This window comes from Hypanus sabinus (assembly GCF_030144855.1).
Source record: "Hypanus sabinus isolate sHypSab1 chromosome 24 unlocalized genomic scaffold, sHypSab1.hap1 SUPER_24_unloc_1, whole genome shotgun sequence".
NCBI classification, from domain to species: Eukaryota; Metazoa; Chordata; class Chondrichthyes; order Myliobatiformes; family Dasyatidae; genus Hypanus; species Hypanus sabinus.
Window position 1 is genome coordinate 315,292 of NW_026778922.1, and position 18,905 is coordinate 334,196.

The 18,905-nt window shown below is 53.6% G+C and overlaps 1 protein-coding gene across 6 annotated transcripts in view; it reads right to left on the minus strand.

Annotated features, from left to right (window-relative positions):
• Positions 1–619: 619 nt before the first annotated feature.
• The window catches only part of LOC132385452 (C-Jun-amino-terminal kinase-interacting protein 4-like), a 173,608-nt gene continuing 155,322 nt past the window's right edge, over positions 620–18,905 (minus strand). For 5 of the 6 annotated variants that reach the window (XM_059957533.1, XM_059957531.1, XM_059957534.1 and 2 more), the window contains exons 24-28: positions 18,199–18,367; positions 15,829–15,942; positions 5,273–5,443; positions 3,098–3,211; positions 620–1,976 (exon numbers count right to left, since the gene is read on the minus strand). In XM_059957533.1, coding sequence (XP_059813516.1) covers positions 1,891–1,976; positions 3,098–3,211; positions 5,273–5,443; positions 15,829–15,942; positions 18,199–18,367 — 654 coding nt within the window. In that variant the 3' untranslated portion in view covers positions 620–1,890. The remainder of the gene's footprint in view (positions 1,977–3,097; positions 3,212–5,272; positions 5,444–15,828; positions 15,943–18,198; positions 18,368–18,905) is intronic. The other variant, XR_009509185.1, reaches the window with a different exon arrangement.

Genomic DNA, 18,905 nt, shown 5'->3' on the forward strand with positions numbered 1-18,905 from the left:
GAGTGTGTGGATGAGATGCTGTGGAGGGAGATTCACTCTGTGTCTGACCCTGGGAGTGTGTGATGGGACAGTGTGGAGGGAGATTCACTCTGTGTCTGATCCCGGGAGTGTGTGAAGGGACGGTATGGAGGGAGATACACTCTGTGTCTGACCCCGGGAGTGTGTGATGGGACAGTGTGGAGGGAGATTCACTCTGTGTCTGACCCCGGGAGTGTGTGATGGGACGGTGTGGAGGGAGATTCACTCTGTGTCTGACCCCGGGAGTGTGTGATGGGACGGTATGGAGGGAGATACACTCTGTGTCTGACCCCGGGAGTGTGTGATTGGACAGTGTGGAGGGAGATTCACTCTGTGTCTGACCCCGGGAGTGTGTGATGGGACGGTGTGGAGGGAGATACACTCTGTGTCTGACCCCGGGAGTGTGTGATGGGACAGTGTGGAGGGAGATTCACTCTGTGTCTGACCCCGGGAGTGTGTGATGGGACGGTGTGGAGGGAGATTCACTCTGTGTCTGACCCCGGGAGTGTGTGATGGGATGCTGTGGAGGGAGAGTCACTTCATGCCTGAACCTGAGAATTTGTGATGGAGCCAAAAATCAGAAATCCCGAATACCTTGAAAAATACTTAACACTTTTATTTTGATTAGAAAAATAATTGTCTCAACAGCCATGCACCTGAACAAATGGGATGAAGATGGCGATTTCACTTTGGAATGCATCTCACTGGGGGGAGGGGGAGAATTCTGTCCTGGGATGATCACTAGAGAAGGGGAGCGAGAGGTGAATACCCTCTCCTACCACCCCCCCAACAGTGTGATATTAAATCAATACTGGGTAGGAACTGTCTCTAAATGCCATTTGAGTGAAGGGAAGGGCATTCACAATGGGGAGATCCCTTTAAGACAGCAGAATGTGCAGGTTTAGAGTAGGGAACGTCCCCAATTAAGTCTTCTTTAAGAATTAATCCCCAATTATCCCTATTTTTACTGCTATTGGCAAGAATCTCTAAAGCACAATTATTAGGCGGCATCTCTAAATCATATCAAGACAAATCAAGCGACCAGTCAAGATTTTACCCATCACGGGGCATCTGCAAAGGTAAGGGACGTGGGTACATACTGACTCAATGTAAGGGAGTGTCTCACTGGCAAAGATGCTGTGGGTTAAGAAAACATCTCTGAGGAGATCGGAGTGCCAGGCAATCAATACCTACTCAGTGCTCTAGGACCATCTGTAAAGTGCCAGAGGGAGTGTGAATACCATAGATTTACAGAATAACTCAAAAGCAATGGTGACAATGTTAGTCAAAGTTGTGGAATGTTTCCAAATTTTACTTCCCTGTCCTCTCTGTTTATGATGTCCAGTTAAGGGACTGTCTCTGAACAGGCGATTTTGGGCCAGTTAGTTGGGAGGGAGATGAGGTTTGAGGCCATCTCTGAATGAAGATTCTGAGGAAGTGTCTCAAAATAACCTCGGAAAGTAATAATGCCTCTTATGTGTGCTCCTCCCATGAGTTCCAGTAATTTCGCTAACTTGGGGGGTGGGGGGGGAAGAGAATAATATTTGATTTAAAAACTGCCACAGCCCTGTACATGTTGATCCCACCACGAGAGAGAGGGACTGATACCCTCACACGTTAACCCTTACTTAGTGTACCTAAGGTGACAGAGAGAGAGACAAAGAGAAAAAAAGGAAAAAATTAATCCCTCCTTGGAGGGAGTGGTATCCGTACACATTAATTATTAATCCCAGAGAGATGGCTGGCACACATTAACCCTTTCTGTAGTGAGTTCAGTGAGAAGAACGTGAGGCCAGAATCTAGCCGCATCCATAGTGGGGGTGTGTGGGGGGGGGGGGGGAGAAGGACAGGTTTCAGAGGGTGACTCCTTCCTCACGTGCCGATCCCTGAGACGATGAGGTGACTGCGGTCTGATTTCAGGAGCCTGCTGCCGGTCTCTGAGGCACTGGTATCGTCTCCTGACAGGGTAGAAAAGGGAACAGTGGTCAGTTCTTGGGGAAGAGATGAGGCGATCCCTGCCCTCTGCAGACACTGACAGCCTGACCCACGCCTCTCTGTTTTGTTAACTCTGTCCCCTAAACCTCACCCGTTGATAAACGCAGATCAAGAGACTCTTCTGCCCACAAGGTTGTGCCCAACTAAACTAATTCCTTCCATTTACACAATGTCAACCACCCTCCGATTCCCATATGTGACGTCCACTGCCTTCCGATCCCCGTATACCTCCCTCCGATTCCTGTATGTGACATCCGCCACCCTCCGATCCCTGTACTTGATGTCCATTTCCCTTGTTCCCTGCAGATTTATGTTTCTGCCTAACAGCTTCTTAAATGTCTTATCGTATCTGTCTCCACCACCACCCTGGAAGCGAATTTCATGCATCCACCACTCCGTGTTAAAAAAAATATCCTGCACATCTCCTTTGAACTTCTCCCCTCTCACCTTAAACATATGCCCTCTGATTTTCGACATTTCTACCCTGGGGGAGCAGATACAGTCTGTTTACTCTATGTGTGCCTCTTATTATCTTATAAACTATCAGATCTCCCCTCAGCCTCTGTCACTCCAGAGAAAATAACGAAAGTTTGTCCAACCTCTCCTTGTATTCATGCCCTCCAATCCAGGCAGCATCCTAGTGAACCTCTTCTGCACCCTTCCTGGAACGAGGAGACCAGAACTGCAGACAATCCTCTGTGGTCTGACCAGGGTTTTCTGACTTGACATGTATTCTCTGGAGTGACAGAGGCTGAGGGGAGACCTGATGGAGGTCTATAAGATTACGGGAGGCACAGAGAGCAGACAGACAGTATCTGTTTCCCCAGGGTGAAAATGTCTAATACCAAAGGGCAAGCACTTAAGGTGAAAGGGGAGAAGTCCAAGAGAGATGTGAGGGGCACATTTTTTTTTACACAATGCTGCTGGAGGGTTGGAGGCAGATACAATACGGGTGTTGAAGAGGCTGTTGGATTTACAGGAAGGGAGGGAGATAGACATTAGGTAGGTTGAAGGGATTAGTTAGTTTGGCAATGGGGTTAGTATAGATGCCTATGCAGTACAGGAACTGAGCTGGCTCCCTCACCAATTCGGAAGTTGATGTATCCCTCCCCTCCGCTGAGGATCAGTGAGGTTGACCCCTCCCCACTCTGCGTCTGGGTGAGAACATCTCTGGGACCATCGACGGGCTTCAGGCTGCCTGTAACAGAAATGGGGGATGTGGGGGAGGAGCGGAATGGAAAAGGAGAGGGCAAAATGGGTGATGGGGATGGGAAGATGGGGTTAGTTCATTTACACAGCATCCGACACATCACCCTCCACTGTCTACAGGAGTGTGAGGGAACACTCCCCATTTCCCCAAGTAGGGTTAGTCCATGTACACAGCATCCGACACATCACCCTCCACTGTCTACAGGAGTGTGAGGGAACACTCCCCATTTCCCCAAGTAGGGTTAGTCCATGTACACAGCATCCGACACATCACCCTCCACTGTCTACAGGAGTGTGAGGGAACACTCCCCATTTCCCCAAGTAGGGTTAGTCCATGTACACAGCATCCGACACATCACCCTCCACTGTCTACAGGTCAGGAGTGTGAGGGAACACTCCCCATTTCCCCAAGTAGGGTTAGTCCATGTACACAGCATCCGACACATCACCCTCCACTGTCTACAGGTCAGGAGTGTGAGGGAACACTCCCCATTTCCCCAAGTAGGGTTAGTCCATGTACACAGCATCCGACACATCACCCTTCCACTGTCTACAGGTCAGGAGTGTGAGGGAACACTCCTCATTTCCCCAAGTGGGGTTAGTCCATGTACACAGCATCCGACACATCACCCTCCACTGTCTACAGGTCAGGAGTGTGAGGGAACACTCCCCATTTCCCCAAGTGGGGTTAGTCCATGTACACAGCATCCGACACATCACCCTCCACTGTCTACAGGTCAGGAGTGTGAGGGAACACTCCTCATTTCCCCAAGTGGGGTTAGTCCATGTACACATTTTTTCTGTGGTCTGTCACTTTAACATGCCTGGAGAATGAGATTGACTTTTGGATTTCTACTGACCGCAGAATTGCTGGGTTGCCATGGTGAGCAGCGATTGTTTACATTTTTCCTGCAGCATGTTTTCAATGTACAAAGACACACAGAAAGACACAGTTTTAGAGTCAAGATGGGTTCGGTCAATGGAAGACACCAGTGAGTTGATCGCTGGTTTAAACTTTCAGTAGCCCAAAAGGGGTGAGTTGAGATCAATCCTGAGTATTGATAAATGACTCTCACAAGTTTCTGCAACTAGAACAAGTTTGCAGGAAGAGAAGAGGGGAGAGGAAGGTTTGAAACCTGGTGACAAAGAGATCACTGTTTGGGCTCTCTCTCCAAGTAGCCCGTAAGATGAGTTTGTTTCCATTCGGCTACAAAAGTGTAATTGTCACTTAGTTAATCCACAGGAGTGGGTTCTCTGGGGAGGGGAAACCTGTGAATACCATGTGTGTGTTACCCTTGTCTGGGTGTGGTACTTCACTGAAGACAGGCACCCCTGTGGCAAATCACTGTTGGAGTTATGTCATATGTCGTAGAACTGGATGTGGCTATCACGTTGTGTTTTTGAGGTAGCCTTGTGGAATCTACCGGTGTGTTGACCCTTGCCTGGGTGGTGGCTCCCTTGAACAGGGTCCCGTTTGTGATGAGCTACTGTTAGTGATAATCCCTACGCGGATTCTGTTCGAGTATCCTGTGGCCACCACTTTGGGACGTCCCATAGCTGAACTCGGGTGTGGGACCACTTGTGTTGAAAGGATATTCGTTGAAGATCACTGTTGGTGATACTTCGTGTGTGGAGTAGAACAACTTCGGAGATAAAACCTACTGCTATTGTTATTTCGCATTGCTATCGTGGAATATCGACGTAATTGCCTTCTCACAACATGCGCCTTTGGATTACAAACCTCTCTCTCTCTTACCAACAACAGCAACCTCATGCATTGATCTGAACTTCCTCACATACCATCATTGGACCGTATCATTTACCACCTAAGCTGGAATGAGCTTGAGAAATATATACTCACACCTATATATGCTTATAAATGCCTAACACTGTTAATCCTTGGTTTATCTGGTTTTAAGTTTACTATTATTGGTAGATTCTATATAAATAGTGTTTTGTTTATAGCAAAACCAGACTCCAGGTTTCTGCTGGTGCTTTTAACCCGTTACGGGGTATGTAACCACAGCATCCGACACATCAACAGTCCTACCTGAGATGGCGACGAGGAACTGAACGGGACCCTTATGTCCGTGGAAGCAGATCTGTGCTTGGGAGGACTGGCAGAAGGTGGGCTGCTGATGGGATCCTTTGCCGTTAAGGGGAACCTCTGGTCCAGAAGCAGTTCCATTGGAGACAGGAGTGATTGGTTCAGACTCCCGCTCTGCAAAACAAATTGGACCACCAAGCAATATTATTCAGTGAACCTTGACCCCTCTCTGTCACTGACTGTATCCCCTCTGACGTTAATCCAGGCAGTCTACCCTGTCCCTCAGTGACCCCTCTCCCACATCGCCTTGTGTTACTGACTGTATCCTCTGACGTTAATCCAGCTCCCACACTGACCCTCAGTGACCCCTCTCCCCCATCACCGTGTTACTGACTGTATCCCCACTGACGTTAATCCAGCTCCCTCACCCTGTCCCTCAGTGACCCCTCTCCCCCATCGCCTTGTGTTACTGACTGTATCCCCTCTGACGTTAATCCAGCTCCCTCACCCTGTCCCTCAGTGACCCCTCTCCCCCATCGCCTTGTGTTACTGACTGTATCCCCTGACGTTAATCCAGGCAGCCTACCCTGTCCCTCAGTGACCCCTCTCCCCCATCGCCTTATGTTACTGACTGTATCCCCTCTGACATTAATCCAGGCAGCCTACCCTGTCCCTCAGTGACCCCTCTCCCCCATCGCCTTGTGTTACTGACTGTATCCCCTGACGTTAATCCAGCTCCCTCACACTGTCCCTCAGTGACCCGTCTCCCCGATCGCCCTGTGTTACTGACTGTATCCCCTCTGACATTAATCCAGCTCCCTCACCCTGTCCCTCAGTGACCCCTCTCCCCGATCGCCCTGTGTTACTGACTGTATCCCCTCTGACGTTAATCCAGGCAGCCTACCCTGTCCCTCAGTGACCCCTCTCTCCCATCGCCGTTACTGACTGTATCTCCACTGACGTTAATCCAGCTCCCTCACACCATCTCTCAGTGACCCCTCTCCCCCAGTGTTCTGTATCACTGACTGTATCCCCACTGATGTTAATCCAGTTCCCTCAGTGACCCCTCTCCCCCATCGCCCTGTGTTACTGACTGTATCCCCTCTGACGTTCATCCAGCTCCCTCACCCTGTCCCTCAGTAACCCCTGTCCCCCATCGTCCTGTGTTACTGACTGTATCCCCTCTGACGTTCATCCAGCTCCCTCACCCTGTCCCACAGTGACCCCTGTCCCCCATCGTCCTGTGTTACTGACTGTATCCCCTCTGACGTTAATCCAGGCAGCCTACCCTGTCCCTCAGTGACCCCTCTCTCCCATCGCCGTGTTACTGACTGTATCCCCACTGACTTTAATCCATCTCCCTCACACCATCCCTCAGTGACCCTCTTCCCCAGTGTTCTGTATCACTGACTGTATACCCTCTGACATTAATCCAGTTCCCTCACACCATCCCTCAGTGACCCTCTCCCCCATCGCCGTGTTACTGACTGTATCCCCACTGACGTTAATCCAGCTCCCTCACCCTGTCCGTCAGTGACCCCTCTCCCCCATCGCCCTTTGTTACTGACTGTATCTCCACTGACGTTAATCCAGCTCCCTCACACCATCCCTCAGTGACCCCTCTCCCCCATCGCCCTGTGTTACTGACTGTATCCCCTCTGACATTAATCCAGCTCCCTCACCCTGTCCCTCAGTGACCCGTCTCCCCCATCGCCGTGTTACCGACTGTATCCCCACTGACGTTAATCCAGTTCCCTCAGACTGTCCCACAGTGACCCCTCTCCCCCATCGCCGTGTTACTGACTGTATCCCCACTGACGTTAATCCAGTTCCCTCTCACCATCCCTCAGTGACCCCTCTCCCCCATCGCCGTGTTACTGACTGTATCCCCACTGACGTTAATCCAGCTCCCTCACCCTGTCCCTCAGTGACCCCTCTCCCCCATCGCCCTTTGTTACTGACTGTATCTCCACTGACGTTAATCCAGCTCCCTCACACCATCCCTCAGTGACCCCTCTCCCCCATCGCCCTGTGTTACTGACTGTATCCCCTCTGACATTAATCCAGCTCCCTCACCCTGTCCCTCAGTGACCCGTCTCCCCCATCGCCGTGTTACCGACTGTATCCCCACTGACGTTAATCCAGCTCCCTCACCCTGTCCCTCAGTGACCCCTCTCCCCCATCGCCTTGTGTTACTGACTGTATCCCCTCTGACGTTAATCCAGCTCCCTCACCCTGTCCCTCAGTGACCCCTCTCCCCCATCGCCTTGTGTTACTGACTGTATCCCCTGACGTTAATCGAGCTCCCTCACACTGTCCCTCAGTGACCCGTCTCCCCGATCGCCCTGTGTTACTGACTGTATCCCCTCTGACATTAATCCAGCTCCCTCACCCTGTCCCTCAGTGACCCCTCTCCCCGATCGCCCTGTGTTACTGACTGTATCCCCTCTGACGTTAATCCAGGCAGCCTACCTTGTCCCTCAGTGACCCCTCTCTCCCATCGCCGTTACTGACTGTATCTCCACTGATGTTAATCTAGCTCCCTCACACCATCCGTCAGTGACCCCTCTCCCCCATCGCCCTGTGTTACTGACTGTATCCCCACTGACGTTAATCCAGTTCCCTCAGTGACCCCTCTCCCCCATCGCCTTGTGTTACTGACTGTATCCCCTGACGTTAATCCAGGCAGCCTACCCTGTCCCTCAGTGACCCGTCTCCCCGATCGCCTTGTGTTACTGATTGTATCCCCTCTGACGTTAATCCAGGCAGCCTACCCTGTCCCTCAGTGACCCCTCTCTCCCATCGCCGTTACTGACTGTATCTCCACTGACGTTAATCCAGCTCCCTCACACCATCTCTCAGTGACCCCTCTCCCCCAGTGTTCTGTATCACTGACTGTATCCCCACTGATGTTAATCCAGTTCCCTCAGTGACCCCTCTCCCCCATCGCCCTGTGTTACTGACTGTATCCCCTCTGACGTTCATCCAGCTCCCTCACCCTGTCCCTCAGTAACCCCTGTCCCCCATCGTCCTGTGTTACTGACTGTATCCCCTCTGACGTTCATCCAGCTCCCTCACCCTGTCCCACAGTGACCCCTGTCCCCCATCGTCCTGTGTTACTGACTGTATCCCCTCTGACGTTAATCCAGGCAGCCTACCCTGTCCCTCAGTGACCCCTCTCTCCCATCGCCGTGTTACTGACTGTATCCCCACTGACTTTAATCCATCTCCCTCACACCATCCCTCAGTGACCCTCTTCCCCAGTGTTCTGTATCACTGACTGTATACCCTCTGACATTAATCCAGTTCCCTCACACCATCCCTCAGTGACCCTCTCCCCCAGGACACTGTGTCACTGACCGTATCCCCACTGACGTTAATCCAGTTCCCTCAGACTGTCCCACAGTGACCCCTCTCCCCCATCGCCGTGTTACTGACTGTATCCCCACTGACGTTAATCCAGTTCCCTCTCACCATCCCTCAGTGACCCCTCTCCCCCATCGCCGTGTTACTGACTGTATCCCCACTGACGTTAATCCAGCTCCCTCACCCTGTCCGTCAGTGACCCCTCTCCCCCATCGCCCTTTGTTACTGACTGTATCTCCACTGACGTTAATCCAGCTCCCTCACACCATCCCTCAGTGACCCCTCTCCCCCATCGCCCTGTGTTACTGACTGTATCCCCTCTGACATTAATCCAGCTCCCTCACCCTGTCCCTCAGTGACCCGTCTCCCCCATCGCCGTGTTACCGACTGTATCCCCACTGACGTTAATCCAGCTCCCTCACCCTGTCCCTCAGTGACCCCTCTCCCCCATCGCCCTGTGTTACTGACTGTATCCCTTCTGACGTTAATCCAGCTCCCTCACCCTGTCCCTCAGTGACCCCTCTCCCTCATCGCCCTGTGTTACTGACTGTATCCCCTGATGTTAATCCAGCTCCCTCACACTGTCCCTCAGTGACCCCTCTCCATCGCCGTGTTACTGACTGTAACCCACTGACGTTAATCCAGCTCCCTCACCCTGTCCCTCAGTGACCCCTCTCCCCCATCGCCTTGTGTTACTGACTGTATCTCCACTGACGTTAATCCAGGCAGCCTACTCTATCCCTCAATGACCCCTCTCCCCCATTGCCTTGTGTTACTGACTGTATCTCCACTGATGTTAATCCAGGCAGCCTACCCTGTCCCTCAGTGACCCCTCTCCCCCATCGCCTTGTGTTACTGACTGAATCCCCTGACGTTAATCCAGCTCCCTCACACTGTCCCTCAGTGACCCGTCTCCCCGATCGCCGTGTTACTGACTGTATCCCCTCTGATGTTAATCCAGGCAGCCTACCCTGTCCCTCAGTGACCTCTCTCTCCCATCGCCGTTACTGACTGTATCTCCACTGACGTTAATCCAGCTCCCTCACACCATCCCTCAGTGACCCTCTCCCCCAGGACACGGTGTCACTGACCGTATCCCCACTGACGTTAATCCAGCTCCCTCAGACTGTCCCTCAGTGACCCGTCTCCCCCATCGCCTTGTGTTACTGACTGTATCCCCTGACGTTAATCCAGCTCCCGCACCCTGTCCCTCAGTGACCCCTCCCTCCCATCGCCGTTACTGACTGTATCTCCACTGACGTTAATCCAGCTCCCTCACACCATCCCTCAGTGACCCCTCTCCCCCAGTGTTCTGTATCACTGACTGTATCCCCACTGATGTTAATCCAGTTCCCTCAGTGACCCCTCTCCCCCATCGCCCTGTGTTACTGACTGTATCCCCTCTGACATTAATCCAGGCAGCCTACCCTGTCCCTCAGTGACCCCTGACCCCCATCGCCCTGTGTTACTGACTGTATCCCCTCTGACGTTAATCCAGCTCACCCTGTCCCTCAGTGACCCCTGTCCCCCATCGTCCTGTGTTACTGACTGTATCCCCTCTGACGTTAATCCAGGCAGCCTACCCTGTCCCTCAGTGACCCCTCTCTCCCATCGCAGTGTTACTGACTGTATCCCCACTGACTTTAATCCAGCTCCCTCACACCATCCCTCAGTGACCCTCTCCCCCAGGACACGGTCACTGACCGTATCCCCACTGACGTTAATCCAGCTCCCTCACCCTGTCCCTCAGTGTCCCCTCTCCCCCATTGCCTTGTGTTATTGACTGTATCCCCTCTGACGTTAATCCAGCTCCCTCACCCTGTCCCTCAGTGACCCCTCTCCCCCATCGCCTTGTGTTACTGACTGTATCCACTCTGACGTTAATCCAGCTCCCTCACCCTGTCCCTCAGTGACCCCTCTCCCCCATCGCCTTGTGTTACTGACTGTATCCCCTCTGACGTTAATCCAGCTCCCTCACCCTGTCCCTCAGTGACCCCTCTCCCCCATCGCCTTGTGTTACTGACTGTATCCCCTCTGACGTTAATCCAGCTCCCTCATCCTGTCCCTCAGTGACCCCTCTCCCCCATCGCCTTGTGTTACTGACTGTATCCCCTCTGACGTTAATCCAGCTCCCTCACCCAGTCCCTCAGTGACACCTCTCCCCTAATGCCTTATGTTACTGACTGTATCCCCTCTGACGTTAATCCAGGCAGCCTACCCTGTCCCTCAGTGACCCCTCAACCCCAACGCCTTGTGTTACTGACTGAATCCCCTGACGTTAATCCAGCTCCCTCACACTGTCCCTCAGTGACCCGTCTCCCCGATCGCCTTGTGTTACTGACTGTATCCCCTGACGTTAATCCAGGCAGCCTACCCTGTCTCTCAGTGACCCCTCTCCCCCATCGCCTTGTGTTACTGACTGTATCCCCTGACGTTAATCGAGCTCCCTCACACTGTCCCTCAGTGACCCGTCTCCCCGATCGCCTTGTGTTACTGACTGTATCCCCTCTGACGTTAAACCAGGCAGCTACCCTGTCCCTCAGTGACCCATCTCTCCAATCGCCGTTACTGACTGTATCTCCACTGACGTTAATCCAGCACCCTCACACCATCCCTCAGTGACCCCTCTCCCCCAGTGTTCTGTATCACTGACTGTATCCCCACTGATGTTAATCCAGTTCCCTCAGTGACCCCTCTCCCCCATCGCCCTGTGTTACTGACTGTATCCCCTCTGACATTAATCCAGGCAGCCTACCCTGTCCCTCAGTGACCCCTGTCCCCCATCGCCTTGTGTTACTGACTGTATCCCCTGATGTTAATCCAGCTCCCTCACACTGTCCCTCAGTGACCCCTCTCCCCCATCGCTTTGTGTTACTGACTGTATCCCCTCTGAAGTTAATCCAGCTCCCTCACCCTGTCCCTCAGTGACCCCTCTCCCCCATCGCCTTGTGTTACTGACTCTATCCCCTCTGACGTTAATCCAGCTCCCTCACCCTGTCCCTCAGTGACCCCTGTCCCCCATCGTCCTGTGTTACTGACTGTATCCCCTCTGACGTTAATCCAGGCAGCCTACCCTGTCCCTCAGTGACCCCTCTCTCCCATCGCCGTGTTACTGACTGTATCCCCACTGACTTTAATCCAGCTCCTTCACACCATCCCTCAGTGGCAGCCTACCCTGTCCCTCAGTGACCCCTCTCCCCCATTGCCTTGTGTTACTGACTGTATCCCCTGACGTTAATCCAGGCAGCCTACCCTGTCCCTCAGTGACCCCTCTCCCCCATCGCCTTGTGTTACTGACTGTATCCCCTGACGTTAATCCAGGCAGCCTACCCTGTCCCTCAGTGACCCCTCTCCCCCATCGCCTTGTGTAACTGACTGTATCCCCTGACGTTAATCCAGCTCCCTCACACTGTCCCTCAGTGACCCGTCTCCCCGATCGCCTTGTGTTACTGACTGTATCCCCACTGACGTTAATCCAGTTCCCTCAGTGACCCGTCTCCCCGATCGCCTTGTGTTACTGATTGTATCCCCTCTGACGTTAATCCAGGCAGCCTACCCTGTCCCTCAGTGACCCCTCTCTCCCATCGCCGTTACTGACTGTATCTCCACTGACGTTAATCCAGCTCCCTCACACCATCCCTCAGTGACCCCTCTCCCCCAGTGTTCTGTATCACTGACTGTATCCCCACTGATGTTAATCCAGTTCCCTCAGTGACCCCTCTCCCCCATCGCCCTGTGTTACTGACTGTATCCCCTCTGACGTTAATCCAGCTCCCTCACCCTGTCCCTCAGTGACCCCTGTCCCCCATCGTCCTGTGTTACTGACTGTATCCCCTCTGACGTTAATCCAGGCAGCCTACCCTGTCCCTCAGTGACCCCTCTCTCCCATCGCCGTGTTACTGACTGTATCCCCACTGACTTTAATCAAGCTCCCTCACACCATCCCTCAGTGACCCTCTCCCCCCGGACACGGTCACTGACCGTATCCCCACTGACGTTAATCCAGCTCCCTCACACCATCCCTCAGTGACCCCTCTTCCCCAGTGTTCTGTATCACTGACCGTATCCCCACTGACGTTAATCCAGTTCCCTCACCCTGTCCCTCAGTGACCCATCCTTCATCATCCTGTTACTGACTGTATCCCCTCTGACATTAATCCAGCTCCCTCACCCTCCCTCAGTGACCCTTCTCCCCCATCGTCCTGTGTTACTGACTGTATCCCCTCTGACGTTAATCCAGCTCCCTCACCCTGTCCCTCAGTGACCCCTCTCCCCCATCGTCCTGTGTTACTGACTGTATCCCCTCTGATGTTAATCCAGCTCCCTCACCCTGTCCCTCAGTGACCCCTCTCCCCCATCGCCTTGTGTTACTGACTGTATCCCCTCTGACGTTAATCCAGCTCCCTCACCCTGTCCCTCAGTGACCCCTCTCCCCCATCGCCTTGTGTTACTGACTGTATCCCCTGACGTTAATCCAGGCAGCCTACCCTGTCCCTCAGTGACCCCTCTCCCCCATCGCCTTGTGTAACTGACTGTATCCCCTGACGTTAATCCAGCTCCCTCACACTGTCCCTCAGTGACCCCTCTCCCCCATCGCCTTGTGTTACTGACTGTATCCCCTCTGACGTTAATCCAGGCAGCCTACCCTGTCCCTCAGTGACCCCTCTCTCCCATCGCCGTTACTGACTGTATCTCCACTGACGTTAATCCAGCTCCCTCACCCTGTCCCTCAGTGACCCCTCTCCCCCATCGCTGTGTTACTGACTGTATCCCCTCTGACGTTAATCCAGGCAGCCTACCCTGTCCCTCAGTGACCCCTCTCTCCCATCGCCGTTACTGACTGTATCTCCACTGACGTTAATCCAGCTCCCTCACCCTGTCCCTCAGTGACCCCTCTCCCCCATCGCCTTGTGTTACTGACTGTATCCCCTCTGACATTAATCCAGCTCCTCACACCATCCCTCACTGACCCATCTCCCCCATCCTCCTGTGTTACTGACTGTATCCCCTCTGACGTTAATCCAGCTCCCTCACCCTGTCCCTCAGTGACCCCTCTCCCCCATCGCCTTGTGTTACTGACTGTATCACCTCTGACGTTAATCCAGCTCCCTCACCCTGTCCCTCAGTGACCCCTCTCCCCCATCGCCTTGTGTTACTGACCGTATCCCCACTGACGTTAATCCAGCTCCCTCACACTGTCCCTCAGTGACCCGTCTCCCCCATCGCCGTGTTACTGACTGTATCCCCACTGACGTTAATCCAGCTCCCTCACCCTGTCCCTCAGTGACCCCTCTCCCCCATCGCCTTGTGTTACTGACTGTATCCCCTCTGACGTTAATCCAGCTCCCTCACCCTGTCCCTCAGTGACCCCTCTCCCCCATCGCCTTGTGTTACTGACTGTATCCCCTCTGACGTTAATCCAGCTCCCTCACCCTGTCCCTCAGTGACCCCTCTCCCCCATCGCCTTGTGTTACTGACTGTATCCCCTCTGACGTTAATCCAGCTCCCTCACCCTGTCCCTCAGTGACCCCTCTCCCCCATCGCCTTGTGTTACTGACTGTATCCCCTCTGACGTTAATCCAGCTCCCTCACCCTGTCCCTCAGTGACCCCTCTCCACCATCGCCTTGTGTTACTGACTGTATCCACTCTGACGTTAATCCAGGCAGCCTACCCTGTCCCTCAGTGACCCCTCTCCCCCATCGCCTTGTGTTACTGACTGAATCCCCTGACGTTAATCCAGGCAGCTTACCCTGTCCCTCAGTGACCCCTCTCCCCCATCGCCTTGTGTTACTGACTGTATCCCCTGACGTTAATCCAGCTCCCTCACACTGTCCCTCAGTGACCCGTCTCCCCGATCGCCTTCTGTTACTGACTGTATCCCCTCTGACGTTAATCCAGGCAGCCTACCCTGTCCCTCAGTGACCCCTCTCTCCCATCGCCGTTACTGACTGTATCTCCACTGACGTTAATCCAGTTCCCTCACACCATCCCTCAGTGACCCCTCTCCCCCAGTGTTCTGTATCACTGACTGTATCCCCACTGATGTTAATCCAGTTCCCTCAGTGACCCCTCTCCCCCATCGCCCTGTGTTACTGACTGTATCCCCTCTGACGTTAATCCAGCTCCCTCACCCTGTCCCTCAGTGACCCCTGTCCCCCATCGTCCTGTGTTACTGACTGTATCCCCTCTGACGTTAATCCAGGCAGCCTACCCTGTCCCTCAGTGACCCCTCTCCCCCATCGCCGTGTTACTGACAGTATCCCCACTGACTTTAATCCAGCTCCCTCACACCATCCCTCAGTGACCCCTCTTCCCCAGTGTTCTGTATCACTGACTGTATCCCCTCTGACATTAATCCAGTTCCCTCACACCATCTCTCAGTGACCCTCTCCCCCAGGACATTGTGTCACTGACCGTATCCCCACTGACGTTAATCCAGTTCCCTCAGACTGTCCCTCAGTGACCCCTCTCCCCCATCGCCCTGTGTTACTGACTGTATCCCCTGATGTTAATCCAGCTCCCTCACCCTGTCCCTCAGTGACCCATCCTTCATCATCCTGTTACTGACTGTATCCCCTCTGACATTAATCCAGCTCCCTCACACCATCCCTCACTGACCCCTCTCCCCCATCGTCCTGTGTTACTGACTGTATCCCCTCTGACGTTAATCCAGCTCCCTCACACTGTCCCTCAGTGACCCCTCTCCCCCATCGTCCTGTGTTACTGACTGTATCCCCTCTGACGTTAATCCAGGCAGCCTACCCTGTCCCTCAGTGACCCCTCTCCCCCATCGCCTTGTGTTACTGACTGTATCCCCTCTGACGTTAATCCAGCTCCCTCACACCATCCCTGTGACCCCTCTCCCCCATCGCCCTGTGTTACTGACTGTATCCCCTCTGACATTAATCCAGCTCCCTCACCCTCTCTCAGTGACCGCTCTCCCCCATCGTCCTGTTACTGACTGTATCCCCTCTGACATTAATCCATCTCCCTCACCCTGTCCCTCAGTGACCCCTCTCCCCCATCGCACTGTGTTACTGACTGTATCCCCCCTGACGTTAATCCAGCTCCCTCACCCTGTCCCTCAGTGACCCCTGTCCTTCATCATCCTGTGTTACTAACGGCATCCCCACTGTCCCTCATTGACACATCTCTCCTCCATTACAACCTGTCTACTCCACTCTCTACCTACCGTCTGAGAGGGGAAGGGACAGGATGGTCCCTCCTGCTGTGCCAATCCAGAGGCGGTTTCGGTGGCCGAGGAGGGTGGTGATGAGGTGGTCGTCGGGACGCAGTGGTGCTGGACCTGGGGAGCAGAGTTGGGGAAGGTGAGCGGGTGCAGGGAGGTTTCAGGGCGAACATTTAGGTAGGAATGGATGGAGGGTAGACATGGAGAGAAGTGTAGGTAGGAAGTTGGAGTGGTAGGGGAGTGGGAGGGAAGGGGTAAGAGAGTCAGATGGGCTTTTATGGCCCCACCCATTTCCCATCCTGATTGTCAACCCCAACATGGCCTATCCATGCCATTCCCCATTTTTGTCAGAAATTAGTTTTCCCACCTTGTTATTTTTCCCCAAAACTTTTTGTCGCTACAATCATTGCCTCGCTGTCAGGTCTTTGAATATTTCCCTCAAAGACCCATTATGCCCTCTATCCCCAATTATTCTCCTGAACCCTCTACCCCGTACATTCCCCAATTATCAACCTGAACCCCCTCCACGGACCGTCCCCAATTATCCTCCCGAACCCCCTCCCCGTTCCGTCCCCAATTATCCTCCCGAATCCCCTCCCCGTTCCGTCCCCAATTATCCTCCCGAACCCCCTCCCCGTACATTCCCCAATTATCCTCCCGAACCCCATCCCCGTACCGTCCCCAATTATCCTCCGGAACCCCCTCCCCGGACCGTCCCCAATTATCAACCCGAACCCCCTCCACGGACCGTCCCCAATTATCCTCCCGAACCCCCTCCCCGTACCGTCCCCAATTATCCTCCCGAACCCCCTCCCCGTACCGTCCCCAATTATCCTCCCGAACCCCCTCCCCGTACCGTCCCCAATTATCCTCCCGAACCCCCTCCCCGTACCGTCCCCAATTATCCTCCGGAACCCCCTCCCCGTACATTCCCCAATTATCCTCCCGAACCCCCTCCCCGTACCGTCCCCAATTATCCTCCCGAACCCCCTCCCCGTACCGTCCCCAATTATCCTCCCGAACCCCCTCCCCGTACCGTCCCCAATTATCAACCCGAACCCCCTCCCCGGACCGTCCCCAATTATCCTCCCGAACCCCCTCCCCGTTCCGTCCCCAATTATCCTCCCGAATCCCCTCCCCGTTCCGTCCCCAATTATCCTCCCGAATCCCCTCCCCGTACATTCCCCAATTATCCTCCCGAACCCCCTCCCCGTACCGTCCCCAATTATCCTCCCGAACCCCCTCCCCAGACCGTCCCCAATTATCCTTGAAACCCCCTCCCCGTACATTCCCCAATTATCCTCCCGAACCCCCTCCCATCCCCAATTATCCTCCCGAACCCCCTCCCAGTACCGACCCCAATTATCCTTGAAACCCCTTCCCCGTACATTCCCCAATTATCCTCCCGAACCCCCTCCCCGTACATTCCCCAATTATCCTCACCAAACACCAACCCCGTACATTCCCCAATTATTCTCCCGAACACCAACCCTGTACATTCACCAATTATCCTCCTGAACCCCCTCCCCGTACCGTCCCCAATGATCGTCCCGATCCCCCTCCTTTACCGTCCCCAATTATCCTCACCTTACATCCTACCCGTACCGTCCCCAATTATCGTCCCGAACCCCCTCCCCGTACCGTCCCCAATTATCGTCCGAAACCCCCTCCCCGTACCGTCCCCAATTATCCTCCTGAATCCCCTCCCCGTACCGTCCCCAATTATCCTCCTGAATCCCCTCCCCGTACATTCCCCAATTATCCTCCTGAATCCCCTCCCCGTACATTCCCCAATTATCCTCCTGAATCCCCTCCCCATACATTCCCCAATTATCCTCCTGAATCCCCTCCCCGTACATTCCCCAATTATCCTCCTGAATCCCCTCCCCGTACATTCCCCAATTATCCTCACCGAACCCCCTCCCCGTACATTCCCCAATTATCCTCACCGAACCCCCTCCCCGTACATTCCCCAATTATCCTCCCGAATCCCCTCCCCGTACCGTCCCCAATTATCCTCCTGAATCCCCTCCCCGTACATTCCCCAATTATCCTCCTGACCCCCCTCCCCGTACCGTCCCCAATTATCCTTGAAACCCCCTCCCCGTACATTCACCAATTATCCTCCCGGACACCAACCCCATACATTCCCCAATTATCCTCACCGAACACCAACCCCGTACATTCAGCAATTATCCTCCCGAACCCCCTCCCCGTACATTCCCCAATTATCCTCACCGAACACCAACCCTGTACTTTCCCCAATTAACCTCCCGGACACGAACCCCGTACATTCCCCAGTTATCCTCCCGGACACCCTCCCTGTACATTCTGCAATTATCCTCCCCGAACACCATCCACTGTCTCCCTCACCGAACATGTGGCGGATCAGAGGTTCCAGCTCAACCTCTTGCAGAATTTCCCCGGAGTGGCTGTGGAGAAGCCGGAGATGGGAATCGTTCCTCATGGAGACCCACACCCCTTCTCCTGACCTGGATAGTTGTTGGACCTGAGCCTCCTCCGGTGTTACCTCAAACCATCGCTACAAGAGAGTGGGATACAGAGTGAGGCTCTCTCTGCACTGTCCCATTATACACTCCCTGGGGTCAAAGAGTTAGAGGGAGAAACATCTAGTCCATTTAAACTGCCTCCTCCCACCAATCTGCACCGAGGCCATAACCCCACATACTCTTACTATCCTCCAGACCTGGTGACATTCTTGTAAATTTTTTCTGAAATCGTTCAAACTTGTTTACACTTTTCTGTAGGTAGGTGACCTAAGCTGTACACAATATTCCAAATTAGGCCTCACCAACATCTTACACAACTTCAACATGATAACCCATCTCCTGTACTCAGTACATTGATTAATGAAGGCCAATGTGCCAAAAACTTTCTCTATGACCTTACCTCTTTCAATGAATTATATACCTGTATTCCCACATCCCTTTGTTATACTGCTCACTGTGTCAGACCTACCCTGGTTGGTCCTACTGAAGTCCAACACCTCACATTTGTCTACATTAAATTCCATCTGATATTTTTCAGCCCATTTTTCAAGCTGATGCAGATCCCTCTGC